Raw genomic sequence first — 27,277 nt, 5'->3', positions numbered from 1 at the left:
GCCTTACGGTTGTGGGCGGAGCAGTTGCCGTACCAGGCGGTGATACAGCCCGACAGGATGCTCTCGATTGTGCATCTGTAGAAGTTTGTGAGTGCTTTTGGTGACAAGCCGAATTTCTTCAGCCTCCTGAGGTTGAAGAGGCGCTGCTGCGCCTTCTTCACAACGCTGTCTGTGTGGGTGGACCAATTCAGTTTGTCCGTGATGTGTACACCGAGGAACTTAAAACTTTCCACCTTCTCCACTACTGACCCGTCGATGTGGATAGGGGAGTGCTCCCTCTGCTGTTTCCTGAAGTCCACAATCATCTCCTTTGTTTTGTTGACGTTGAGTGTGAGGTTATTTTCCTGACACCACACTCCGAGGGCCCTCACCTCCTCCCTGTAGGCCGTCTCGTCGTTGTTGGTAATCAAGCCTACCACTGTAGTGTCATCCGCAAACTTGATGATTGAGTTGGAGGCGTGCATGGCCACGCAGTCGTGGGTGAACAGGGAGTACAGGAGAGGGCTCAGAACGCACCCTTGTGGGGCACCAGTGTTGAGGATCAGCGGGGTGGAGATGTTGTTACCTACCCTCACCACCTGGGGGCGGCCCGTCAGGAAGTCCAGGACCCAGTTGCACAGGGCGGGGTCGAGACCCAGGGTCTCGAGCTTGATGACGAGTTTGGAGGGTACTATGGTGTTAAATGCTGAGCTGTAGTCGATGAACAGCATTCTCACATAGGTATTCCTCTTGTCCAGATGGGTTAGGGCAGTGTGCAGTGTGGTTGCGATTGCGTCGTCTGTGGACCTATTGGGTCGGTAAGCAAATTGGAGTGGGTCTAGGGTGTCCGGTAGGGTGGAGGTGATATGGTCCTTGACTAGTCTCTCAAAGCACTTCATGATGACGGAAGTGAGTGCTACGGGGCGGTAGTCGTTTAGCTCAGTTACCTTAGCTTTCTTGGGAACAGGAACAATGGTGGCCCTCTTGAAGCATGTGGGAACAGCAGACTGGGATAAGGATTGATTGAATATGTCCGTAAACACACCAGCCAGCTGGTCTGCGCATGCTCTGAGGACGCGGCTGGGAATGCCGTCTGGGCCTGCAGCCTTGCGAGGGTTAACACGTTTAAATGTTTTACTCACCTCGGCTGCAGTGAAGGACAGCCCGCAGGTTTTGGTAGCGGGCCGTGTCAGTGGCACTGTATTGTCCTCAAAGCGGGCAAAAAGGTTATTTAGCCTGTCTGGGAGCAAGACATCCTGGTCCGCGACGGGGCTGGTTTTCTTTTTGTAATCCGTGATAGACTGTAGACCCTGCCACATACCTCTTGTGTCTGAGCTGTTGAATTGCGACTCTATTTTGTCTCTGTACTGGGACTTAGCCTGTTTGATTGCCTTGCGGAGAGAATAGCTACACTGTTTGTATTCGGTCATGTTTCCGGTCACCTTGCCCTGGTTAAAAGCAGTGGTTCGCGCTTTCAGTTTCACGCGAATGCTGCCGTCAATCCACGGTTTCTGGTTTGGGAATGTTTTAATCGTTGCTGTGGGTACGACATCGTCAATGCACTTCCTAATGAACTCGCTCACCGAATCAGCATATTCTTCAATGTTGTTGTTGGACGCAATGCGGAACATATTCCAATCCGCGTGATCGAAGCAGTCTTGAAGCGTGGAATCAGATTGGTCGGACCAGCGTTGAACAGACCTGAGCGCGGGAGCTTGTTGTTTTAGTTTCTGTTTGTATGCTGGAATCAACAAAATGGAGTCGTGGTCAGCTTTTCCGAAAGGAGGGCGGGGGAGGGCCTTATATGCGTCGCGGAAGTTAGTATAACAATGATCCAGGGTTTTACCAGCCCTGGTAGCACAATCGATATGCTGATAGAATTTAGGGAGTTTTGTTTTTAGATTAGCCTTGTTAAAATCCCCAGCTACGATGAATGCAGCCTCAGGGTGTGTGGTTTCCAGTTTACAAAGAGTCAGATAAAGTTCGTTCAGGGCCATCGATGTGTCTGCTTGGGGGGGAATATATACGGCTGTGATTATGATCGAAGAGAATTCCCTTGGTAGATAATGCGGTCGACATTTGATTGTGAGGAGTTCTAGATCAGGTGAACAGAATGACTTGAGTTCCTGTGTGTTGTTATGATGATCACACCACGTCTCGTTAATCATAAGGCATACCCCCCCGCCCCTCTTCTTACCAGAAAGATGTTTGTTTCTGTCGGCGCGATGCGTGAAGAAACCAGCTGGCTGCACCGACTCCGTTAGCGTCTCTTGAGTTAGCCATGTTTCCGTGAAGCAGAGCACGTTGCAATCCCTGATGTCTCTCTGGAATGTTACCCGTGCTCGGATTTCATCAACCTTATTGTCAAGAGACTGGACATAAAAAAACAAAATACTGCATATTTTCCAAGGAACGCGAAGCGAGGCGGCCATCTCGGTCGGCGCCGGACTATTAAGATCAGACACACATGTGCATGTGACAATAACAGGATCATATCAAGGATAGCATCACAAATGAATACATAAATACCACTTGAAACTTGATGATGAGTTGATCATTTGAATCAGCTGTGCAGTGCTAAGGCAAAAACAAAACTGTGCACCCCTTTGAGTCCCCTGGACCAGGACTGAGACCCACTGCTCTTCAGTGGGACCTTATTCATCTGTAGACAGGCTTTCATAGCTCTCTTTATCTGAGGACAGAAAACCTCTCAAGAAACAGACTTCATTATACTCAAATTACACCGCACTGAATATTATGTTTTTTATCATCTCCATCCTCACTTCGAGGGACTGGAACTATACAATTACCTGCCCTATCCAGAATAGCTTACTCTCTCACTTTGACAGTTGGGGCTGCTATCCTTTCACCCGCCTCCATGGTTGTTAGCTAGCTACCTACAAATGCATTTGGAGTTTTTACAGTGATAAATACATCAAAACAGCTATCTAATTAAGTACCTGGTGATATTTAATTCACTTAGCTAGCTATCTATTCAGTATGTAAAGTTGGTTAGATAGCTAGCTAGCTCATTTAGCAGCTAATTTGAGTTAGCCTGTACTGTAGCTAGCTAGCTAGCTAGCTAATAATACATGTTTTTTTTGTCACCAGAGCGTTTTAGAGCATATTACTGTAATGACCTGACTAGATCATAAATGAACAATCGTCCAGACAGAGGATTGAGTTTGCGAATTGACGGTTTATTAAACCAACTTTACACAGGCTACTGTTTGGCCGTAGCCCACGCCAAATAAATGACAGATAACCCACAAGCCAATCGTGACCTTCTCTTGTGAAGCCCAGACGTAAGAGAGAGAACAAAGGCTAAACCTGGTCTTAACTTCCAATGCTCCATCCCCCTGCCCAACCCCCCTCCACGCCACTCCGCCAACCGCCAGGATGCCCGGCATCAGAACATTCCAGGCATTCCCGTGATTGGCAGATAGCAGGTTGATTGACATGTCGGACCCCGTGAACACTGGGTACTGGTCAGTACAACACAACCACCTACTAGCCTAACACATAACACACAGCTGTCTGTGCGGGTCGCTACACAACTATTGAACTATTTACCCATTTAATAACCAGACCTTCATACAAACTTGCAATGCTGAATTCTTGACGCACAATCGAAAGTGCTGCCATATGCTGCCAGCACGCCCTCAAGCTAGTCACAATGGGCGGCCTAAGTGGCATGCGGCAATTTACCGCTTGCTAGTGTACACATGCCCCGTGAGAATTGTTCATGTTACTGAACTAAATCTTAATATCTTAATTTAACTCTGTTCGCCACAGAATTGGGGAAATTTGCTTTTACTCCCCCCCCCCCCCCTTATGTGTGGAACAATACACAGAATTCCTTGCAATTAGATATTCTGGTGCCTTAAATTATTGATTGGAGACTTTATGTTACAGAGTGTAATTGCTTTTCTTAAATATGTTTAATGTGTATTATGTGTTTTATTATAGTGTGTAGTTATTTGTAATGTTTATGTAAGGCTGTTGTGCTTTATTTATGCACTGGTTTTTGTTTGTAAACCTATACAGGGCTCTCTTGTAAAATATTTTTTTTATCTCAATGTGAGTCCATGTTTAAATAAAGGTTAATAAAAAATGTAAATACATTCTACTAGGCCTAACCCTGATTGCAGACTAACTTTGATATTAGGCCTACACATGTAATAATATTGATAAACCAATATGAATTGGGTAGATTACAACAATTGTAGTGTCATGGAGGCACACCTTATTCTCATCCCTGGTCCCATTGCATGTTGACAGCTACATGTATGACATCTTCTATTGTGTCCTCCTGGCACTACCGACTGGCATATCTGCTACTTTCCTGATTCATCTTGCAACTTGTAGATCTGTCATAGTGCCTTTGATTTGACGGCATGCACATGCGCAGTTCGGAGGGACACGATTGTGAGTCACATTGAGGTAAAAAAATAATTGCCCATGACATCGCCTATAGGCGTGAAAATGGATGTGTATTGGGAGAAGCAGTATCAACATATCTTCATACTAAATAAACCAGATTTTGCGCCGCTCTCTAAGCTAGAGCAGTCTGGAGAGGGATGACTATTTAAAGCGGTAGAGCTTCATTTCAGCTACTGGTCAGTGGTGAGTGAGTGGTGACATGGACCCAGTGTTGCCACCTCCTCAGTAAGGAAAGTAGCTATTGGCTGTCCTAAAAGTCACTAGAAGTCGCTAAATGACGTCATCACCTAATTTGCATAATTTACCATGTGCATGTAATTGTGATGGAAGCTGTAGGAGAGAGGAATAACGTTGTGGGAGAGACGAAAAGTGAGTAAAAAACACCCTAAATATGTTTAGAACTACAAACTTTGTTTTTTTTAATGTCACAATTCCAATCCTCCTCCTTTATCCGGACTTGGGACCGGCAAAAGTGACCCAAAAGAGACACTTTGGCGGAGTTACTTCGTTTTTTATTTTATTTTTATTTTTTGTTTTTTAGTTTAGTTTTCTTAATTTGGTTTGGTTTTTAATCTTATGGTCCACTGAGGAGCCTACAACAAGTCACAGTAAAACATGAACATTTTTAACTGTAGTATTTAAAAATAAAATAGAGATATATATGTATACACTCTACATTAACAATCTAAATGGACCAAAAAGGGACAATAGAAAAAACTGTCAATGGCAAAGTGAGAAAATTATGGTAACTAGTCTGGCCCTAGTTCAGGTATTTTTTTAATTTTTATGTAAGCCAGGGCTGGATCAGCCAGCGGCAGCTTCCCGCATGTGTGATTCATTTGCAGTCTGGACGCGGAGGGGTGAACATCTCCTGCTCTGACTGCACCTGGGAGGGACTGCTGTGTGAGGACTGGGCCGCCTGTGAGTGCTTTTGGGACGGGGGTGGGGCCCACGGCAGCACCCGCTGCTCGTTGAGAAGAGTAACGATACGTGCTTTCACGTCAGAGTCTCCAAAAGTCTCCAATAACACCAGAAAAAGTCGCTAGATTTGTCGCTCGTCGCTTTTTTGAAAATGTGTCGCTAGAGGGGTCTGAATACTCGCTAAATATAGCGCGAAAGTCGCTAAGTTGGCAACTGTCACATTCGTCGTAGTGAGGAGACCAAGGTGCAGCGTGATGTGAATACATACTTCTTTTAATAAAGAAATAACACTGATCAAACTAAACAAAATAACAAAACGAACGTGTACGCTATATACAACGAGTGCAGACATGCAACTTCACATAGACAATAACCCACAAACCAAACTGGAAAATGGCAACCTAAATAGGATCCCCAATCAGAGACAACGATAAACAGCTGCCTCTGATTGGGAACCAATTCAGGCCACCATAGACCTACATATGCCTAGACTACACACACACACCTAGACATACAAAAACCCTAGACAATACAAAACAATCATACCCACCCTCGTCACACCTTGACCTGACCAAAATAATACAGAAAACATAGAATAAATACTAAGGTCAGGGCGTGACAGCAACACTGCATGGACCCAATGCTCAGCAGGCCACATAGCCTACCATGTGGACCAGTATGTGGTCTACTGAGCATTTTAGGTTAAAAAAAAGGGAGGTAGCGACCTCAGGTTCATAGAGCTAAATAGTTTATTAATAATGTATGAATTTAAATTATTTTATATTTTTAATCAAGTGATTTGCATGCAGCAACTCTGCATTCTATTGAAGTTCTATTGATTTGGGTTGCTATAAATCAGATAACAAAATTGGCGTAGAATGCTTTACAAGCTTTAGCCTACCTACGAGCCTACCTACAGCTCTTTGCCTCAGTCCCTTAACTCTTTGTTTACCTATGCCTTACTTACCTCTGCCTTTCCTAAACTTCGAGAGAAGCTATGCAGAGAGCTGAAGGAAGAGCTGAAGCTGAGATGCAGCATCCTGCTAAACCACAGCGGTACCATGGACACATCCCCTGGGAGGTGAGGCTATGCTCTGGACACACAAACACAGGCATACACACATGCCACATGCACGTCGTACACACGGCCCTTTGGCCTTGTTATACAAATGTAATAACTATTTGTAATCAGATCCAGGAGTTTTATCAGCTCTTGTCAAATATCAGAGAGACCTCCTCGCTCTCTCTCTCTCTCTCTCTCTCTCTCTCTCTCTCTCTCTCTCTCTCTCTCTCTCTCTCTCTCTCTCTCTCTCTCTCTCTCTCTCTCTCTCTATCTTTCTCTCAACCTGGCAACTCAAGTTTTTGTGCTGTAGTACAACATTTACAACATACAGTAATATCAAATTTGGAGCACAATACTTAATGTGAGGGTGACATTTAAAAAATGGAATGCAAAGATATATTGTCAAAAGTAACCAACTGTATTGTTTCAAATACCCACATAAATGATTGTGACCTTCTTATTGATGTTAGGAAGAATACCATCAAATAATGTTTTGAATATTTTATTAATGATAATTTGATAATATATTCATATTCATTAATACATTGATATCATTCATGTTTCACTTTCCTCCTACAAAACACCTTACGCCACAAAAACCTTACAGCTAAAGTGCTAACCAGCATTATGAGCAACACAATGGCCAGTAGCGTGGCTACGACGTCAACAGAGTGGTAGGTGAACCAGGACATCTTATAGGACTCTGTCCTCAGATGTGCCGCTCCTTTGTTCCTCATGACAAACTCAATCCAGAACATGGCGCGGTCCAGTGGTTTCATGGGCTGGTCTCTGTGCAGCCTGGATAGCCTCTGCATGTTCTCCCTGTAGGTCGGCTCATAGAGAACAGCCTTCACTGCCTCCAGGAAGATGTCTCTGTCTACGGTGGTGATGTCCACTATCTTAGCCACTCCCTTAGCCCTCATCCTATTGAGGTTATCATGCTGGTCGAAGACCAACGGGAGGCCGACAATAGGGACACCATGGTAGATGGCCTCCTGGACTCCATTGGTTCCGCCGTGGGCAACAAAGGCTCGGGTCTTGGGGTGTCCAAGGAGGTCATTCTGGGGGATCCAATCCACTAGTAAGGTGTTGTTGCCCACGGAGGTGGGTCTCTTCCCAGTGTGCCTCCAGACGACCCTCTGAGGCAGTTTGGCGAAAGCAGCTACGATGTCCTCAGCGATGTCCTCAGGAAGTTGTCCCACCAAGGTCCCCAGGGACATCATGATGACCCCATGGTCCCCGGACTTCTGGACAAATTCCTCCATGTCCTGGGGAAGCGGCTTCGAGGGCTTGCACTGGAAGCCGCCCATGTAGACCACGTTTGGCATGGTGGGCCGCGGAAACTCAAAGGTAAAGTCATTCCTCATGAGCCATATGTCTGCTGCCTGGAACAATGACATGTAGTGAACGTCAGGGCCAAAGTAACGATGTACGAACGGAATGTAGTTAGGGTCCATGACGTATGCAAATTGAAACCTTGTAAAAAGATAAAACAGAACATTTATGACTCTCTCTTGAAAAGTCATTTTGTCTGTCAACAGTGCTCCTGGCAATGGGACATATGAGAGAGGCGAGGGGGCTATGACAAAGTGACCCTCGCCCTGGACTGTCCATCGGACATTGAAGACAAGAGGAAGACCAATGCGGTGAGCCAGAAACACGCCCCCACCAATGGCAGGATCCGTCAAAACCAGGTCATAATTTGCATCGCGAAGTGATTGCATTAGTTTGGCATCTTCGAATATCGTAGTCATCATTACAACCAAATCCTTGTGTATCTCATAGATCTCCTTCACCACCTCAAGCTCCAGACTCATACGAGACCAGAAACCTCCACCCTCCCTTTGGATTTGCAATTGTCTGGTCACAAACAAACTAAAGACCTCCTCAACAAATCCACCACCAGATACTGGGATGGTAATGCACGAGTAGTGAGGGGATTTCTCCTTGATGTACCAGTTGGTGGTTGGACGAATCACTGTGATGCTATGGCCTCTGGAGTACAGCTCTTCGATGAGGACTTTCATATTCACCCAGTGGCTTCCATCCAATGGGAAGACCAGCACATTCCCCCCAGAGACAGTGGTGAGAGAGAAGAGCAGAACAGCAACCGTGACCAGGGCTGGTTGATGCATCTCTTAGGTGAATCCTTTGATAAAAGATACAAAGGAAGAATAGTTAGTTACAGAGAAACTCCATCTCTTATTTCCTAATAAATAGGTTTCAATTACATTAACATTTTAGTCACTAAGCAGACACTCTTATCCAGAGGGACTTACAATTAGTGCATTCATCTTAAGATAAACTGGGTGAGACAACCACATATCACAGTTGTAGAAAGTACTTTTTCAGTCAATAAAGTAGTTGTTGTCAGTTCTCGTGCTAATGCTAGTAGAAAAATACAACTTTTCTGTGTAGATCAATAATTTACCGTGTTATTCATATGTTAGTCATGTACAGTGCCTTCAGAAAGTATTCACACCCCTTGACTTTTTTCAGATTTTGTTGTGTTACAGCCTGAATTTAAAATGAATTCAATTTAGATTTTGTGTCACTGTCCTGCACACAATACCCCGTAATGTCAAAGTGGAATTATGTTTTTAGACATTTTTACAAATTCAGAAAACATTTTAAGCTGAAATGTCTTAAGTCAATAAGTGTTCAACCTCTTTGTCTAAATAAGTTCAGGGGTAAATATTTGCATAATAACAAGTTAAATCAGAAGATACTCACTCTGTGTGCAGTAAGTGTTTAACATAATTTTTTTATGACTATCTCATCTCCGTACCCCACACATACAATTATCTGTAAGGTCCCTTAGTCGAGCAGTGAATTTCAAACACAGATTCAACCACGAAGACCAGGGAGGTTTTCCAATGCCTCGCAACGACGGGCACCTATTGGCAGATGGGTAAAAAGTCATCTTGAGAGTCTGTGGCAAGACTTGAAAATGGCTGTCTAGCAATGATCAACAACCAACTTGACAGAGCTTGAAGAATTAAAAAAAGAATAATGTGCAAATATTGTACAATGTGTGCAAAGCTCTTAGAGACTTACCCAGAAAGATTCTAATATGTATTGACTCAGGGGTGTGAATACTTATGTAAATGGTATATTTCTTTATTTCATTTTAAATAAATGTGTAAAAATGTCTAAAAACATGTTTTAACTTTGTCATGATGGGGTATTGTGTGTAGATGGGTGAGAAATAAAATATATTTAATACATTTTGAATTCAGGCTGTAACAACAAAATGTTAGGGGTATGAATACTTTCTGAAGGCACTGTAGAGTATATACGTACATATGAAGTGGGTAAAATAGTATGCAAACATTATGTTACAGGATTTTTGTGTTTAATGACTAAAATATGTATACATTTGACTTAGACGTTACTGTATGAATGAAACTTATTATAATCATAATTCTGAATGTTATGTGTTCCTTGTTAGAAAGAATGGGTTTATCTTCAGACAGGCTAGAATGATGTCTCTACCCAGGGAGGGGAAAGACCTTGAGTTGGTTGTAGATAGTTGAACAGGTGGCAGACAGTAATGAGAACTCGAACTGTATTGCCATTGTATCCGAGAGGAGGTTGGACATTAAAACCTATGACATCATTCTTATTATATAACCTGATGTAAAATGTATTATGATCAGTACTCTCGAGAATAAACGCTATTGATTGATTGATTTTAAGACTGGTTTTCTGTCCATTTGGCTGATAATTATCTTACAAATTCTTATTTATGGGCAGAATGTTTTAATTGAATTGGTTGATGAACAGGAATCAAAATTCCTTTAACACATTATTAAAGTGACCATTGTTTAATGTCTATGTACATAGCGCAGCAGTCTCTAAGGTGCGGGGTAGAGTACCAGGTGGTAGCTGGCTATTAACAGTGACTAAGGTCCAGGGCATAGTACTGTGCGGATGCCGGCTAATGGTGACTATTTAACAGTCTGATGGCTTGGAGATAGAAACTGTTTTTCATTTTCTTGGTCCCGGTTTTAATGCACCTGTACTGTCTCCGCCTTCTAGATGGTAGCGGGTCGAACAGGTCATGGCTGAGGTCCTTGATGATCTTCTTGGCATTCCTGTGACACGTGAGGTCCTTGATGATCTTCTTGGCATTCCTGTGACACAGCAGTGTGCCCCCAGTAATGCGTTTCGGCTGACCGCACCACCCTCTGGAGAGCTCTGCGGTAGCGGACGGTGAAATTACTGTACCAGACGGTGATACAGTCCAGCAGGATGCTCTCAATGGTGCATCTGTAGAAGTTTGTGATAGTCTTAGGGGCCAAGCTGAATTTCTTCAGCCTCCTGAGGTTGAAAAGGCGCTGTTGCGCTTTCTTCACCACACTGTCTGTATGAATGGACCATTTCAGGTTGTCAGTGATGTGCATGCCGAGGAACATGAAGCTTTTCACCCTCTCCACTACGGTCCTGTTGAGGTGGATGGGAGCGTGCTCCCTTTGCTGTCTCCTGAATTCCACGATCAGCGCCTTCGTTTTGTTGACATTGAGGGAGGTGTTATTTTTCTGGCACCACTCCACCAGGGTCTTAATCTGAGAACGTTGTAGGTCTGATGATGCCATGTTTTCAACACCAGGTACTGAGATCAGAAACTGTTTCAACAACAGGTTTAACTATTCCGATATTCCACTACTTTAACTGTTACTTTAAACTAGATTTTATTCATATAAACACATACCAAAAAAATCCCAGTCTGCAAGTAGCCTTAAATCTAAAGTGATGTTTGGCCAACCCCCCCTAAACAGCAGTTTGCAAACAGTGAAAGTAGTCCTATGGCTGTGGCTTTGAGCTGGAGTAACCTAATTTATGCTGCCACAACTAATCTGTGCTCTCTTGTTCAAAGTTCATAAATTCTGACATGCAGCGTAATAACACCCCTGTAATTGCGTAAGGCTTTCATGTGTTGGCTTCCTGTTATGTATTAGGAAATGGTCATTAGTTCGACATTGTTATAGTGAACTGAAACGTAAACTTAAATGGAAACTAATCATGAAAAAACTGTTTAGTAAACTGAAATGAAATAATTAACAAATCTGTTTGAAAAACTAAAATTGGAGTTGGTCCAGGGAGTGGGTCCAAGGCCGGTCATGTGTGTCATTCTCCTAAGTACTCTATGCAGCCTACTGCAAATTATGTTTGATATCCATGTCATTTGAATACAGTCAGAGGTGATACTATAAGTATTATGGGCCATAATTCATGGATAATACGGTCTATTTTCAACACACCTTAGCAATGTTTTCAGTGTCTATATATAAATTACTGCCTGTCTGTGCACACACTTCTTATTCTGTGTAAAAGGTGCGTAACTGGCTGCAGGGAAGTCAGGCACAGGAGAGCAGAAATGGGTAACAACCGGAGCACTTTAATAAGGCAAAACACCCTGTACCCAGAACCACAAAATACGGGTCGAAATAACCCGTCGCAAACCAGTCTAGAGTGCACATACACTTTACAACAAACAATACCACACACAGACATGGGGGGGAACAGAGGATAATATACACGTAGAGTAATGAGGGGATGTAAACCAGGTGTGCGGGAAAACAAGACAAAACAAATGGAAAATGAAAAGGTGGAGCGGCGATGGCTAGAAGACCGGTGACGTCGACCACCGAACGCCACCCAAACAAGGAGAGGGACCGACTTCGGTGGGAGTCGTGACATTCTGAAAAGTGTGGAAGCATCTACCTGTGAAGGGGAGTCTACATGGTAGTAATAGTAGTAGTATAAATGCTATAAGGTTTTTTGTGTTAATTCTTAGATTTTATTTGACCATGGGAAAAATAGCTACAGTACTGCAGGGAAACAACATGCAGGTTTTCTTGAACTGAGCCTTAAATATTACTTGTCAGACTTGGCCACCGGGGGGCAGTCCTCTCATGCAAAAGAATAAAGCCTACTGAAAAACATTCACCAGAGGTATTCTGCATAATGGTGGTTCCATGAGGACACACTACCTGCACTATTCCCACACAACACCGACAGATGCAACTGCAAAAGTGGATATCAATTTACACCCCCAATAGGGCTGTTGTGCAAACTACTTTCAAATTTCACAGGGAGTTTCCAGGAATGTGTTGCAGATTTGTCAGACAGTGATGTGGTAATATACTGTACATCGTTGACATGATATGAAAGCAGAGAATTAACTGAGATTTGGTGCCAGTCACTGTTCTTCTTATTCCTTTTTTGGAAGAAAGATATTTATTGTTTGAACTGCACCTGTTTGCTTATATATTTGTAAATCTTTGTCTGTGTCTTTGTGTGTGCGTGGGTGGGAATTACAGGGAGAATTTATGTTGGCATTTAGGGGAACTAATGACAAAGGTTAGGATAATTTACGTTGCAGATTAGGTGAAATGAGTTAAATTTAGAATAAGGGGAAAGGTTAGCTAAAATGCTCCAGTTGTCCCTGACGCGACTCAAACACTCAACCTTTGGATTGCTAAACGGTTGCTGATTGCGCCTCCCCGACCAACCTCCCTACTTTCGTTTCTGTCTAAAGTAACTAGACCAAGTAGGTATCATACGTCTTGGAGGTGCTCAGAAATACGTAAAGTATGTTTCGTATGACTCTGAGGCCAGGCTGACCTACACCTGCATGCTGGTGTGTGTGACCTCATAAATGAATGCCTTGAGTAACCACAGCCCCTCCGTGATGTTGTCTCATCTTCCATTCAGTTGTTCTTCAAAAGTATGACTGTGAGACAAAACCATTCATAATCTTTTGTTTAGCGTATAACGTTAAAAATAATAACTCTCCCTAACTCACATTAACAGTTCCTGTTGGAAAAATGTACTTTCATGTTGAACATGGATGTGACTCGCATAGGTGTGCTATTCCCCCTGATAGTTTCTCTTTATTCTGCTGCATTAAACCCTCCTGGTTCATATGACCACTGACACTATGTCATAGTCTTTGTATTGTGAAAATGTATGTCAGCGGCCCACTGTGTCATTTAACAATATAGAGAACATGACAAGGAATATTTAATATTGTCAATAGACTATACTCTACACAGTCGTCAAATGACTATCATGAAATCAGCCTCCATACTGTAAATATGATGTGGCGGATTATCAGTAGAGATTTGCATACTTAGGGTAGATTGATACATGTCGTATGTGTGAAGTGAGCGGAGGAGGAATCATGTTATATACAGTGCTTCAGTGACCTCAGTACCTCAGCTGCTTAGCAAATACATACAGTAGCCAATCACTATTACAGATTTTTTCATATAAAAACAAAATTAATTCTTCACTCAGATATGCTATTATACTTACCATGGTTTCTATGGCATTACAGGGTCCGATACCTGCAGCTGGTTGGGTGCACACACACACACACACACACACACACACACACACACACACACACACACACACACACACACACACACACACACACACACACACACACACACACACACACACACACACACACACACACACACACACACACACACTCAGATGTCACTGGTGAACTTCACACACTAGTGAGGGCCTCAGTAATTAGAGACTGAACTCATGGTCAGGGCAATGAAAAGGGTAGAAAAAAAGGGTGCTTTGAAAAAGGAGCATTGTGCACTTAATAGATATTGAGTTACACAGGCTCATTATAAAGTGGTAGAAGATAAAAGTTTGTCCCTTATCTACAACTGATCATCCAGGTTAACAAGAGTAATAAAGAACTTAGATAGACGATGGAAAGATCAGACCAGTAGCCATAGATGGTATTATAACTGACATGACACCTGATCTTAACTCTATGCGTACCACAATAATCCGGAAAAACAGGACAATACAATGCTTTTCATGACATCAATTGTACTGCCTGCCTAGGCTGTCAAGGGCATCACTGTTGTCATCGCAAACTAATGTGTGTTTCAGTTTGAGAAACGTTATTTAGACATCTCAAATCAAATCAAATCAAATCAAATTTTATTAGTCACATACACATGGTTAGCAGATGTTAATGCGAGTGTAGCGAAATGCTTGTGCTTCTAGTTCCGACAATGCAGTAATAACCAACAGTAATCTAACCTAACAATTCCACACTACTACCTTACACACACACACAAGTGTAAGGGATAAAGAATATGTACATAAAGATATATGGATGAGTGGTGGTACAGAACGGCATGGCAGATGCAGTAGATGGTATAGAGTACGGTATATACATATGAGATGAGTACTGTAGGGTATGTAAACATAAAGTGGCATAGTTTAAAGTGGCTAGTGGTACATGTATTGCATAAAGATGGCAAGATGCAGTAGATGATATAGAGTACAGTATATATACATATGAGATGGGTAATGTAGGGTATGTAAACATTGTATTAAGTGGCATTGCTTAAAGTGGCTAGTGGTACATTTTTACATAATTTCCATCAATTCCCATTTTTAAAGTGGCTGGAGTTGAGTCAGTATGTTGGCAGCGGCCGCTAAATGTTAGTGGTGGCTGTTTAACAGTCTGATGGCCTTGAGATAGAAGCTGTTTTTCAGTCTCTCGGTCCCTGCTTTGATGCACCTGTACTGACCTCGCCTTCTGGATGATAGCGGGGTGAACAGGCAGTGGCTTGGGTGGTTGTTGTCCTTGATGATCTTTATGGCCTTCCTGTGACATCGGGTGGTGTAGGTGTCCTGGAGGGCAGGTAGTTTGCCCCTGGTGATGCGTTCTGCAGACCTCACTACCCTCTGGAGAGCCTTACGGTTGTGGGCGGAGCAGTTGCCGTACCAGGCGGTGATACAGCCCGACAGGATGCTCTCGATTGTGCATCTGTAGAAGTTTGTGAGTGCTTTTGGTGACAAGCCGAATTTCTTCAGCCTCCTGAGGTTGAAGAGGCGCTGCTGCGCCTTCTTCACAACGCTGTCTGTGTGGGTGGACCAGTTCAGTTTCACACTCTCTCTCTCTCTCTCTCTCTCTCTCTCTCTCTCTCTCTCTCTCTCTCTCTCTCTCTCTCTCTCTCTCTCTCTCTCTCTCTCTCTCTCTCTCTCTCTCTCTCTCTCTCTCTCTCTCTCTCTCTCTCTCTCTCTCTCTCTCTCTCTCTCTCTCTCTCTCACACACACTTGACATCTGAGACTACTGTATTTGGGCCTCTCCTCAGTTTCTGCCTCCCTATTATTTTCAGTCCCTGATTATTCTTCCATAGATTTTCCATTTAGCATTATGTCACAACTATGACAGCATATAAAGTACCAGTGAAAAGTTTGTACACACCCACTCTTTCAAGGGTTTTTCTTTAGTTTAACTTTTTCTACATTGTAAAATAATAGTGAAGACATCAACACTATGAAATAACACATATGGACTCATGTAGTAACCAAAAAAGTATTAAACAAATCCAATCCAAATTCTTCAAGTGCAGTCACAAAACCATCAAGCGCTATGACCAAACTGGCTCTCATGAGGACCGCCACAGGAAAAGAAGACCCAGAGTTACCTCTGCTGCAGAGGATAAGTTCATTAGAGTTAACTGCACCTCAGATTGCAGTCCAAATAAATGCTTCACAGACTTCAGGTAACTCAGAGGAGACTGTTCAGAGGAGGCCTTCATGGTCGAATTGCTGCAAAGAAACCACTACTAAAGGACACCAATAATAATAAGAGACTTGCTTGGGCCAAGAAACACGAGCAATGGACATTAGATCAGTGGAAATCTGTCTGGTCTGATGAGTCCAAATTTTAGATTTTTGGTTCCAACCGCTGTGTCTTTGTGAGACGCAGAGTAGGTGAATGGATGATCTCCGCATGTGTGGTTCCCACTGTGGAGCATGGAGGAGGATGTGTGGTGGTGTGGGGGTGCTTTGCTGGTGACACTGTCAGTAATTTATTTACAATTCAAGGCACACTTAACCACCATGGCTACCACAGCATTCTGCAGCGATATGCCATCCCATCTGGTTTGTGCTTAGTGGGACTATCATTAGTTTTTCAACAGGACAATGACCCAAAACACACCTCCAGGCTTCCTAAGGGCTATTTGACCAAGGAGAGTGATGGGAATTGCAAAGAGAAATCCATATCTCAGACTGGCCAATAAAAAGAAAAGATTAAGATGGGCAAAAGAACACAGACACTGGACAGAGGAAATCTGCCTAGAAGGCCAGCATCCCAGAGTCACCTCTTCACTGTTGACGTTGAGACTGGTGTTTTGCGGATACTATTTAATGAAGCTGCCAGTTGAGGACTTGTGAGGCGTCTGTTTCTCAAACTAGACACTCCAATGTACTTGTCATCTTGCTCAGTTGTGCACCAGGGCCTCCCACTCCTCTTTCTATTCTGGTTAGAGCCAGTTTGTTCTGTGAAGGGAGTAGTACACAGCGTTGTACGAGAGCTTCAGTTTCTTGGCAAGTTCTCGCATGGAATAGCCTTCATTTCTCAGAACAAGAATAGACTGACGAGTTTCAGAAGAAAGTTCTTTGTTCCTGGCCATTTTGAGCCTGTAATCGAATCCACAAATGCTGAGGCTCCAGATACTCAACTAGTCTAAAGAAGGCCAGTTTTATTGCTTCTTTAATCAGGACAACAGTTTTCAGCTGTCCAAACATAATTGCAAAATGGTTTTCAATTAGCCTTTTAAAATTATAAACTTGGATTAGCATACACAATGTGCCATTGGAACACAGGAGTGATGGTTGCTGATAATGGGCCTCTGTACGCCGATTTAGATATTCCATAAAAAATCTGCCATTTCCAGCTACAATAGTCCTTTACAACATTAACAATGTCTACACTGTATTTCTGATCAATTTGATGTTATTTTAATGGACAAAAAATTAGCTTTTCTTTCAAAAACAAGGACATTGCTAAGTGACCCCAAACCTTTGAACGGTAGTGTATATATAACTGAACGGTAGTATATATATAACTGAACGGTAGTGTATATATAACTGAATGGTAGTGTATATATAACTGGCATATATATATATTATATTTAATACAATTCCATATGGTAACACAGGATTCTGTTATTTGGGGGGATTCCACTTTGTAACTACTGCTAACAGAGAGTTTCCTTTCATTACAATACAATCATTATTTTAGAAACTTTATCTGCAGCTACAATATAGGCATAATTACATTTTGGTGAATGTACAGCATAGCTACAAAGTTACTATATGCCATAAAGAACTTAATATAAAGTAGAATGTTGAAGGGATCTCTCATGCTCTCCCGCTCATATAAAAATAGACACACTTCTAGTCCACAATTAACCTACTACTGTTTACTATTTCCCAAATAAACCTCAAAATGATATATTCCCAATATTGATTATACATTGACCCCACACATTTTCCACGTTTTAGTCTACAGTTACTGCATGTCCAGAGATTGGTGGTCGAACATCTCCTTAGTCGACTCAGACTGTCCTTGTTTGTAGATAAAAAGCATTCTTTCACAAATTTATGATTCCAACTAGAATGTGGAGGGCCAAGGCTCTGTGTATGTGATGATGAGGAAGATATAAAAGAATGGAGCTGATCAGCTTATTTCTTGCTGTCTTTGATCTGCTCCACCTCACTGGATTCTTCCACTACCCTGCCGTTGATCATGGTCTGGGTGACCACCTTGACGATCTTCCTGGTCCTCACCTCAGGCTCCTCTGTAACACAGAACAGATCCATAGTTTCAGTTTCCACTTATCAGCACTAGTACACTGTAATAGCTGGTGTGTGGCACAAAATGGCTGCCAGGATTTTAAAGGCTGGGATAGAGGTTAGAGAAGAAATTATCTGACAATGTACTTACTTTTAGGAACAGGCATTTCCTTGATCCTGAAAGTCAAATCAATAAAACACAGTTTACTTACATTGAACAAAAATATAAATGCAACATGCGACAATTTCAAAGATTTTACTGAGTTACAGTTCATATAAGGAAATCAGTCAATTGAAATAAATTCATTAGGCTCTAATCTATGGATTTCACATGACTGGGAATACAGATATGCATCTGTTGGTCACAGATACATTTTAAATAAAAGGTTGGGGCGTGACTGCCATTGGCTTGTGGAATGTTGTCCCACTCCTCTTCAATGGCAGTGCGAAGTTGCTGGATATTGGCGGGAACTGGAACAAGCTGTCGCACACGTCAATCCAGAGCGTCTCAAACATGCTCAACGGGTGACATGTCTGTTAAATATGTACAGTCATAGCCAAAAGTTTTGAGAATGACACAAATATTAATTTCCACAAAGTTTGCTGCTTCAGTGTCTTTAGATATTTTTGTCAGATGTTACTATGGAATACTGAAGTATAATTACAAGCATTTCATAAGTGTCAAAGGCTTTTATTGACAATTACATGAAGTTGATGCAAAGAGTCAATCCGCCCTGGCATGCTGTCAATTAACTTCTGGGCCACATCCTGACTGATGGCAGCCCATTCTTGCATATCAATTCTTGGAGTTTGTGGGTTTTTGTTTGTCCACCCGCCTCTTTAGGATTGACCACAAGTTCTCAATGGGATTAAGGTCTGGGGAGTTTCCTGGCCATGGACCCAAAAGATCGATGTTTTGTTCCCCGAGACACTTAGTTATCACTTTTGCCTTATGTCAAGGTGCTCCATCATGCTGGAAAAGGCATTGTTCGTCACCAAACTGTTCCTGGATGGTTGGGAGAAGTTGCTCTCGGAGGATGTGTTACCATTCTTTATTCATGGCTGTGTTCTTAGGCAAAATTGTGAGTGAGCCTACTCCCTTGGCTGAGATGCAACCCCACACATGAAGGAACTCAGGATGCTTTACTGTTGGCATGACACAGGACTGATGGTAGCGCTCACCTTGTCTTCTCCGGACAAGCTTTTTCCGGATGCCCCAAACAATCGGAAAGGGGATTAATCAAATAAAATGACTTTACCCCAGTCCTCAGCAGTCCAATCCCTGTACCTTTTGCAGAATATCAGTCTGTCCCTGATGTTTTTCCTGGAGAGAAGTGGCTTCTTTGCTGCCCTTCTTGACACCAGGCCATCCTCCAAAAGTCTTTGCCTCACTGTGCGTGCAGATGCACTCACACCTGCCTGCTGCCATTCCTGAGCAAGCTCTGTACTGGTGGTGCCCCGATCCTGCAGCTGAATCAACTTTACGAGACGGTCCTGGCGCTTGCTGGACATTCTTGGGCGCCCTGAAGCCTTCTTCACAACAATTGAACCGCTCTCCTTGAAGTTCTTGATGAGCAGATAAATGGTTGTTTTAGGTGCAATCTTACTGGCAGCAATATCCTTGCCTGTGAAGCCCTTTTTGTGCAAAGCAATGATGACAGCACGTGTTTCCTTGCAGGTAACCATGGTTGACAGAGGAAGAACAATGATTCCAAGCACCACCCTCCTTTTGAAGCTTCCAGTCTGTTATTCGAACTCAATCAGCATGACAGAGTGATCTCCAGCCTTGTCCTCGTCAACACTCACTCCTGTGTTAACGAGAGAATCACTGACATGATGTCAGCTGGTCCTTTTGTGGCAGGGCTGAAATGCAGTGGAAATGTTTTTGGGGGATTCAGTTCATTTGCATGGCAAAGAGGGACTTTGCAATTAATTGCAATTCATCTGATCACTCCCTATAACATTCTGGAGTATATGCAAATTGCCATCATACAAACTGAGGCAGCAGACTTTGTGAAAATTAATATTTGTGTCATTCTCATAACTTTTGGCTATGACTGTAGGCCATGGAAGAATTTTCAGCTTCCAGGAATTGTGTACAGATCCTTGTGGCATGGGGCCGTGCATTATCATGCTGAAACATGAGATGATGGCGGCGGATGAATGGCACGACAATGGGCCTCAGGATCTCGTAATGGTATCTCTGTGCATTCAAATTGCCATCGCTAAAATGCAGTTGTGTTTGTTGTCCGTAGATTATGCCTGCCCATACCATAACCCCACCGCCAACATGGGGCACTCTGTTCACAACATTGACATCAGCAAACTGCTTCCCCACATGGCACCTTACACGTGGTCTGCGGTTGTGAAGCCGGTTGGACATTTTGCAACATTTTCGAAAACAATGTTTGAGAACATGATGTTCGTCCACCAATCTCTGGCTTATGGTAGAGAAATTAACATTAAATTATCTGGCAACAGCTCTTTTGGACATTCCTTCAGTCAGCATTCCAATTGCACCCTCCCTCAAAACTTGATACATCTGTGACATTGTGTTGTGTGACAAAACTGTACATTTAAAGTGGCCTTTTATTGTCCCCAGCACAAGGGGTACCTGTGTAATGGTAATGCTGTTGATTCAGCTTCTTAATATGCCACACCTGTCAGGTGGATGGAATATCATGGCAAAGATAAAATGCTCACTAACAGGATTGTAAACAAATTTGTGCACAAAATTATAGACAAATAAGCTTTTAGTGCATATGGAACATTCCTGGGATCTTTTACTTCAGCTCATGAAACATGGAACCAACACTTTATATGTTGCGTTTATGTTTTTGTTCAGTGTACATATGAAGGAAGTAAGCCAAGTCACACATACAGTGGTAGCATTGTCACCAGGCTCTTGTTTCATTTACCGTCTGAATTAGACGACCGTTCACCAAGGCTCAGGCTTGTTTCCAAATAACTCATACCAAGAAGAATAATCCTCCCCCAGTATCTCACTGTATTTATGTTCAAATCTGAGGGAATGTCAGTGAGAGAAGGTGAGGGAATGTCAATCTTCATACTAATTATGTCTGTGTAAATCTGAGCTGAAAAAATGAATACAAATATTTAAATAAATCAATAGAGGGACTCACACTTCCTCTCCCTCCAGCAGTCTCCTGTAGGTGGCGATCTCCAGCTCCAGGTTCTGCTTGATACGGAGCAGCTGTTCATAGTCTGTCTTGTTGCGCTGCATGTCCAGACGCAGCTGGGACAGCTCCTCCTCCAGCTGAGACAGCGTGGCTTGCAAACTGTCCATCTCCAGAGCATACTTATGGCCTGTCTCTCTCAGGTTCCCTTCCAACACACCCACCTGCATTGGGGACAGACAGGACAGGCCAGGGCCGCCAAGTTAACCTAATGTGTTTCGCTAGATGTTGGGATCGTCGCTAAGCTAAGGCGCTAATTTTATACTCAGACATGCTAGAAATGTGATAGTGTCTTACCACTACACCACTCATCACTGTAATGCTTATGTTATACACAAACATGGCTGCCAAATTGTTGTAGTTTGCCACTAGCTCATCACTTTTCAAGCTGGCGCACTAATATTATACACAGACACAGCAGCCATGAGTAGCTACTCATGGCTACACAGCTACTCCTGAGTAGAACTACACAGTCTGTATATGGCTCTCGAATTCCACACCTGGCTCATCAATTTACCATCTGTCAAACCTCACCAATTGACCAGCAAGACCAGGGAGTGTCATCCTCACTCATCATTATTCAGCTTATAGAGACAGTAGGTTCTTTATCAGGTTGAACAAACACACATGATCTGTTTTCCAAACCAGCGCCTTCTCTATGTAGATCTGGAGCTACTGCAGGATGTATATATCTGCCCTCACATGTTACTGACAGTGCCACAGACATGACCTTGACTTGTCTGGTTCTGTCTGGGTCCTGACACATTGATGAATTGATCTCCATTCACTTCCATTCACTCAGGAGAGCAGAGGATATTCATTGTGTGCACTGCAGCACTGTTGCTTTATAATGGCAAAGCAAATGCAGATGTGAAGCAACACACTAAGAGAGGATGACTCAATCTATTTGAGCAGTGTTTTTCCATGTGCCTCCCACAGAGTTCATTTTAAAATGATGCCCAGGGATTCAGTATCCTCAAAATCCAAAATGAATTGACCCCAACCCTGCTTCTCATCAGGGAGAAAGCATTGGTAGAGGCCGAGGAAATGGTAGAGGACAGATAAGGGTGTGTCTGGACTGTTGAAAGGGGTATGTCTGGACAGCTGAAGCGTGTGTGTCTGGACTGAAAGGGGCGTGTGTTGACAGAAGGGGGCGTTTGGACAGCTGAAGGACAGCTGCAGTACCTGTTTGCGCAGACTGTCCAGTTCCCCCTCCAGGGCCTGTAGGAAGCGGCGTCTCTCGCTGAGCTCACTCTGAGCACAGCGTAGAGCCTCACCGCTCTCCTTTACCTCTGACTGCACTGACTCCAGCTGCAAAACACACACACACACGTACACACACACGCAGGCACAAACGCACGCACGCACGCACGCACGCACGCACGCACGCACGCACACACACACACACACACACATTCCATTGCACCAGCAGTGTTGCATACACACAGCAGTCATGAGTACATCTACCCACATACAGTACTACGTTCACAAACACAGATGATATACTGTAGAATACTTCTACTCAGTGACATCCTACTGAGCTCAGCTGAGTTCTTCATCATTACCATGTCAGATGTCTCACTGACCTTCTTAAGGTACCAGGTCTCTGAGTCCTCCTTGTTCTTACGCGCAATGCCCTCATATTGGCTCCTCAGCTCAGCCATTATGGCCCCAAGGTCTGGGCCCTGGGCTGCATCCACCTCCACATTCACCTGCTCGTTGGCCATACGGGCCTTCATGGAGCCCATCTCCTACAGGGATGGAGACCATAGTTGGGGTCAACTCCATTTCAATTCAGTCACCTCAGGAATTAAACTGGAGTTAGAATTGGAATGGAATTGACCCCAATCCTGATGGAGAGAGACAAACACTTTCAGTGGGCCTGGAAATTGAAAACTGTAATGGCTGATACTGATAGGTCCTAATCAATGTCTACACACTAACACCCAGATGTCAGACGACAGTTGAGGTCAGTGTGTTGTTGCTGGTTCTATGGGGAGGCAGCCAGGTGAGCTCTTAAAAAGGTATCTGACGGAAACATTGACACTTGTACATATGTGAAATAGGACAAATATAAGAACCCAATAAATATTTTTTTATTATTATGAATTATTCAGGTAATATTGTGTGTGTGTGTGAGAGAGAATTTCTACTAGGGAGCCTGAGTAGTTGGCCACATCCTGGACACCACACCTGGCTGTCTAAACACACACACTCCCTGTGGCTAGTGGAGCTCACGTAATGATATGTGTGTGTGTGTGTGTGTGTGTGTGTGTGTGTGTGTGTGTGTGTGTGTGTGTGTGTGTGTGTGTGTGTGTGTGTGTGTGTGTGTGTGTGTGTGTGTGTGTGTGTGTGTGTGTGTGTGTGTGTGTGTGTGTGTGTGTGTGTGTGTGTGTGTGTGTATATACAGTAGTCTGTATGATCATGGTATCACCAGACTCAAAGACTACATGGAGTACAGGGTGTGGTCATTCTAAACATGATTATATTTCAGTGACATTCAACATGCATGGGGAAATGAAACTGTATTCACGTACCAAATGAAAATATATTTTTTATTTTAACACAATTACCCATGTGCCAAAAAGCACCATTTACCTAAAATAATAAACTTTTTAGGAAGTAAAACAAGATGCCTTAAGGATACCATATGAACCCTCATGTTGTTTTGAGGATGTAATTCATAGAGTATGTGCACTGGGACAATCTGGAATACAACTCTGTTTCCTGGAACAACCCTCCACTGAACCAAAAACAGTTTGACAACGTGTGAAGTGATTAGGTTGATGTGTAATTACTCATCAGTAATAGCTGGGCCGGTTTTGACCCGTGCAGCGGAGCTCTCACCTCATCGTGATTCTTCTTGAGGAAGTAGAGCTCCTCCTTCAGGCTGTCCAGATCTCCTCTCAGGGTGGCTATGATCTGGTCGTGGTCTGACTTGGCCCTCCTGAGAGCCAGACAGTCCCTCTCTACAGACTGGCACAGTGTGGCCTCAGCCTCCCATCTACACCAATGGATGGTAACAGAGGCATAGCACACAGACATGGACACACACAGGTACACACGCCGGTATGCAGACACATGCACGCAGGTAGACACACACACACGTAACCATACCTCGGTCAGCAGATACATCTACACATACTGTGAGCACTGCTGCATTCCAACATTTGACTGTATACCATCAGTACATTGTGAATACATAGGGACCTTGACACAGACAACTCTGGCGCCTCTTGATTTGTGCTTCACCTTGCCAACCACAGATACCTCTGAAATGGATGATGTTTCCTTGACCCTATCTATCTATCATGGCCAGTGCTAACTGATGGCCTCCTTTCAGTCTGTGAGTACCGTGGGAGCAGGCTCTAATTTCTCGGCCTGACAGAGAGGTCATTTATCCAAAGTGCAACGTAGTCTAGCACTCCCATGTGAATCTCACAGACAGGCAGGTAAAAGAAAAGCCCCTCTGTGTTGGCACCATAGAGATCTTATTAAATTTCAAGAGGGGCTATGTCATGAACCCTAAAAGTTCCGGAATGGGGTGAAAGCACTGGCAAACCATGGTTGACCAGCTCCCTGACCAAAAAAGCTGACCTTTATCCCATCATAAGAAGGTTCATGTCCATTCTAGTATTCTAATTCCTAATTCTATGTTTGGCACTCACTTGACCCTGAAGTCATCGGCGGCCAGCTTGGCATTATCAATCTCCAGCATGATGCGAGCATTCTCCAGGGTCTTCTTTCTCACCTGAGAAGTAGCAGGAAGGAAGGAACACATTTACTTTAAAGTTAGACACTAAAGCACATAGATACACATCTGAAAGTGTCCCATCGCAGGACAGCAGTCGTATCTGATGTACTAGTGAAAGAAGAAAGTTGAGGAGCACGGCAGGGCACATACAGGAGACGTTTGTGGAATAGGACTACACAAATGTAAACAATAAGGGTACCCAGGTATTGTGATCTATACACAATTACTGACTAGCTGATTACATATCATATTCATCATTACGGCCAGGTGGGCACTGACCTCCTGTCCAATGGCGTGAGCCTGGGCCATCATACCCTCGATATCGTGACCTTTGGGGGCCCGCTCCAGCATCAGTTGTTTGATCTTGAGCTCCAGCTCAGCGTTGGATCGCTCCAGGGAGCGCACCTTGTCTAGGTAGTTGGACAGCCGGTCGTTCAGGCCCTGCATGGTCTCCTTGTCGCTGGCGCCCACACCCATGCCGTTCAGGGAGGAGAGGGTGCCCAGGACATTGAGCCCGTTGCCCATGGAGAGGGAGCGGGAGAGGGACAGGGTGTTGGCAGAGGACAGGGAGGAGACAGGGGCTTTGGAGCGGCTCCTGCCACCACTACTACTGCTGTCTCTCAGAGACATGCTGGAGAAGGATGGCTGGCGGGCTGAGTAGCTGCGCATGGAGAAGGTGGAGGACATGGTGCGTTTCTGCTGCTCTGGGGCAGAGTGGTGGAGAGAGTAGAGTGTTGTCAGTTGTCACTAACTGGCCAAGCTGCAAAGGCAAAGGTTATTCAATTTCTCTCCTAAAAATCTGAATTAAAAACTAACCATAACCTTAACCACACTACTAACCAGAGTAGAGGAGGACTAAAACACACTGTTTGAACTATTCTGTCATTTGTAATCATATAGCAGCTGGACTATACACCCACTGTAAATGCACTGTTGTGTCATTATAGAAACATACAGCACACAGAGCTCAGACCTAAACTCATAATATTCTGATCTGGTGGTGTAAATTAACAATACCCTTTGCTCATGTCAATTGTGCACAATAGACTCTCAGTCAATATTGCTTTAGCGAACAATAGAATATGTTTGAAATCATCCAAAATCATCCAATCATCTAATATCCATGAAGCTGAAGTCTCCATCTCTTTGCACCAGACAAATTAATTTAGCATCTAGATGTCACTGCTTCAGACCTACTGTACATTGTGTTTTAACTCTCCCCTCCCCAGTGTGAACTGAAAAAATACAAAGAAAAACACTAAAAAGCCTGTTAACTGTCAATTTCAGGTCACATAACAGAAATAAATTCAACATACATAATCATAATCTATTTACAAACTTTTGGAAAATAAAGAAGAACTTCAAAGAAAAAAGTACTTACATATGTATGTGTGCTGAAGCAGGTCCTGTGAAAGTTGTTTGTGGTGTGATGGGTTCTGACCCTGATGGTACAGGTGACTGTTATGGCTATATGAGAATCCTCAGGTGAGCTGGGCTGTGTCACCAAAGGGGGCGAGGGACTGGCTCAGAATATATGTGTATTGGGCGGAGCCATCATGGATGTATCCAATCAAAAGGATCCACTAGTAGAGAGCAATGTGACACCTTAGAGGGGTACAAAATTTGAAGTCTTGCCATGATAGATAAAATATATCATCATTATAATCCCGTCATATATTGTAATCCCATATGTCTTATTTCTCAGCTCCTTCACCAATTGACAAAAATGGAGGCTTACAAAAAATCCCATCATCGTAATGATACACCACCAACTGAACAAGTATGGCACAAATATATAATACAATAGACGTATATTAATTAGATTAACGTTATACTAAAAATCAATGCCAGCACATGACGGACCAATAATGCTAGGGCAAACTGAGAAGTCACACAGATAGTCTCTACTGCCTGTTATGCTTCCAATCTCAGTACAGCAACAGCATCCTCTTTAAAGGCACTGTCCTGTCTGACCTGATTAGCTACAATGGAAAGTTTAGCTAGGGGTGAACCCACACACACTCACTATCACACTGAACAGGGCTCCTATTGAGCCGCAGCACAATACAGAGTAACCGGATACAACTGTTCCATGTGAGGATGGGCTGAGGGCCGAGGGGCTGGGGAGAGCAGGGAGGAAGGGAGGAAGCTGGGACAATGGAGAGAGAGAGTGAGGAGAAAGGAAAGAAAGGAAAAACCCCTGAGAAATGGTACCGAGATGGGAGTTGGAGGTTGGGTTGGGGCTGAGCTCCGGCTTAAAAACACAGACATACCTTTGCA

The 27,277-nt window shown here is 43.5% G+C and overlaps 1 protein-coding gene and 1 pseudogene across 3 annotated transcripts; both read right to left on the bottom strand.

Moving 5' to 3' along the window:
* Nucleotides 1-6,801: 6,801 nt before the first annotated feature.
* LOC139576999 (UDP-glucuronosyltransferase 2A2 pseudogene) lies at nucleotides 6,802-8,550 on the bottom strand (annotated as a pseudogene).
* Nucleotides 8,551-16,945: 8,395 nt separating this feature from the next.
* krt1-c5 (keratin, type 1, gene c5) lies at nucleotides 16,946-26,951 on the bottom strand. Of its 3 annotated transcripts, none has more exons than XM_071403684.1 (9): nucleotides 26,379-26,946; nucleotides 25,277-25,701; nucleotides 24,912-24,994; nucleotides 24,091-24,247; nucleotides 22,830-22,994; nucleotides 22,429-22,554; nucleotides 21,190-21,407; nucleotides 18,198-18,223; nucleotides 16,946-18,051 (listed from the first exon to the last, which is right to left on the bottom strand). In XM_071403684.1, the coding sequence occupies exons 2-9, from the start codon at nucleotides 25,682-25,684 to the stop codon at nucleotides 17,936-17,938; spliced, it is 1,299 nt and encodes a 432-aa protein (XP_071259785.1). In that variant the 5' UTR covers nucleotides 25,685-25,701; nucleotides 26,379-26,946; the 3' UTR covers nucleotides 16,946-17,935. The 3 variants fall into 3 exon arrangements, with proteins under 3 accessions (XP_071259785.1, XP_071259786.1, XP_071259787.1); XM_071403685.1 differs by having other exon boundaries at nucleotides 25,277-25,696; XM_071403686.1 differs by lacking the exon at nucleotides 22,429-22,554 and having other exon boundaries at nucleotides 26,379-26,951.
* Nucleotides 26,952-27,277: the final 326 nt, after the last annotated feature.

Source organism: Salvelinus alpinus, chromosome 5 (genome assembly GCF_045679555.1).
Source record: "Salvelinus alpinus chromosome 5, SLU_Salpinus.1, whole genome shotgun sequence".
NCBI classification, from domain to species: Eukaryota; Metazoa; Chordata; class Actinopteri; order Salmoniformes; family Salmonidae; genus Salvelinus; species Salvelinus alpinus.
The sequence above is the reverse complement of the archived record's forward strand: the minus strand, read 5'-3'. Positions and strand labels throughout refer to the sequence as shown.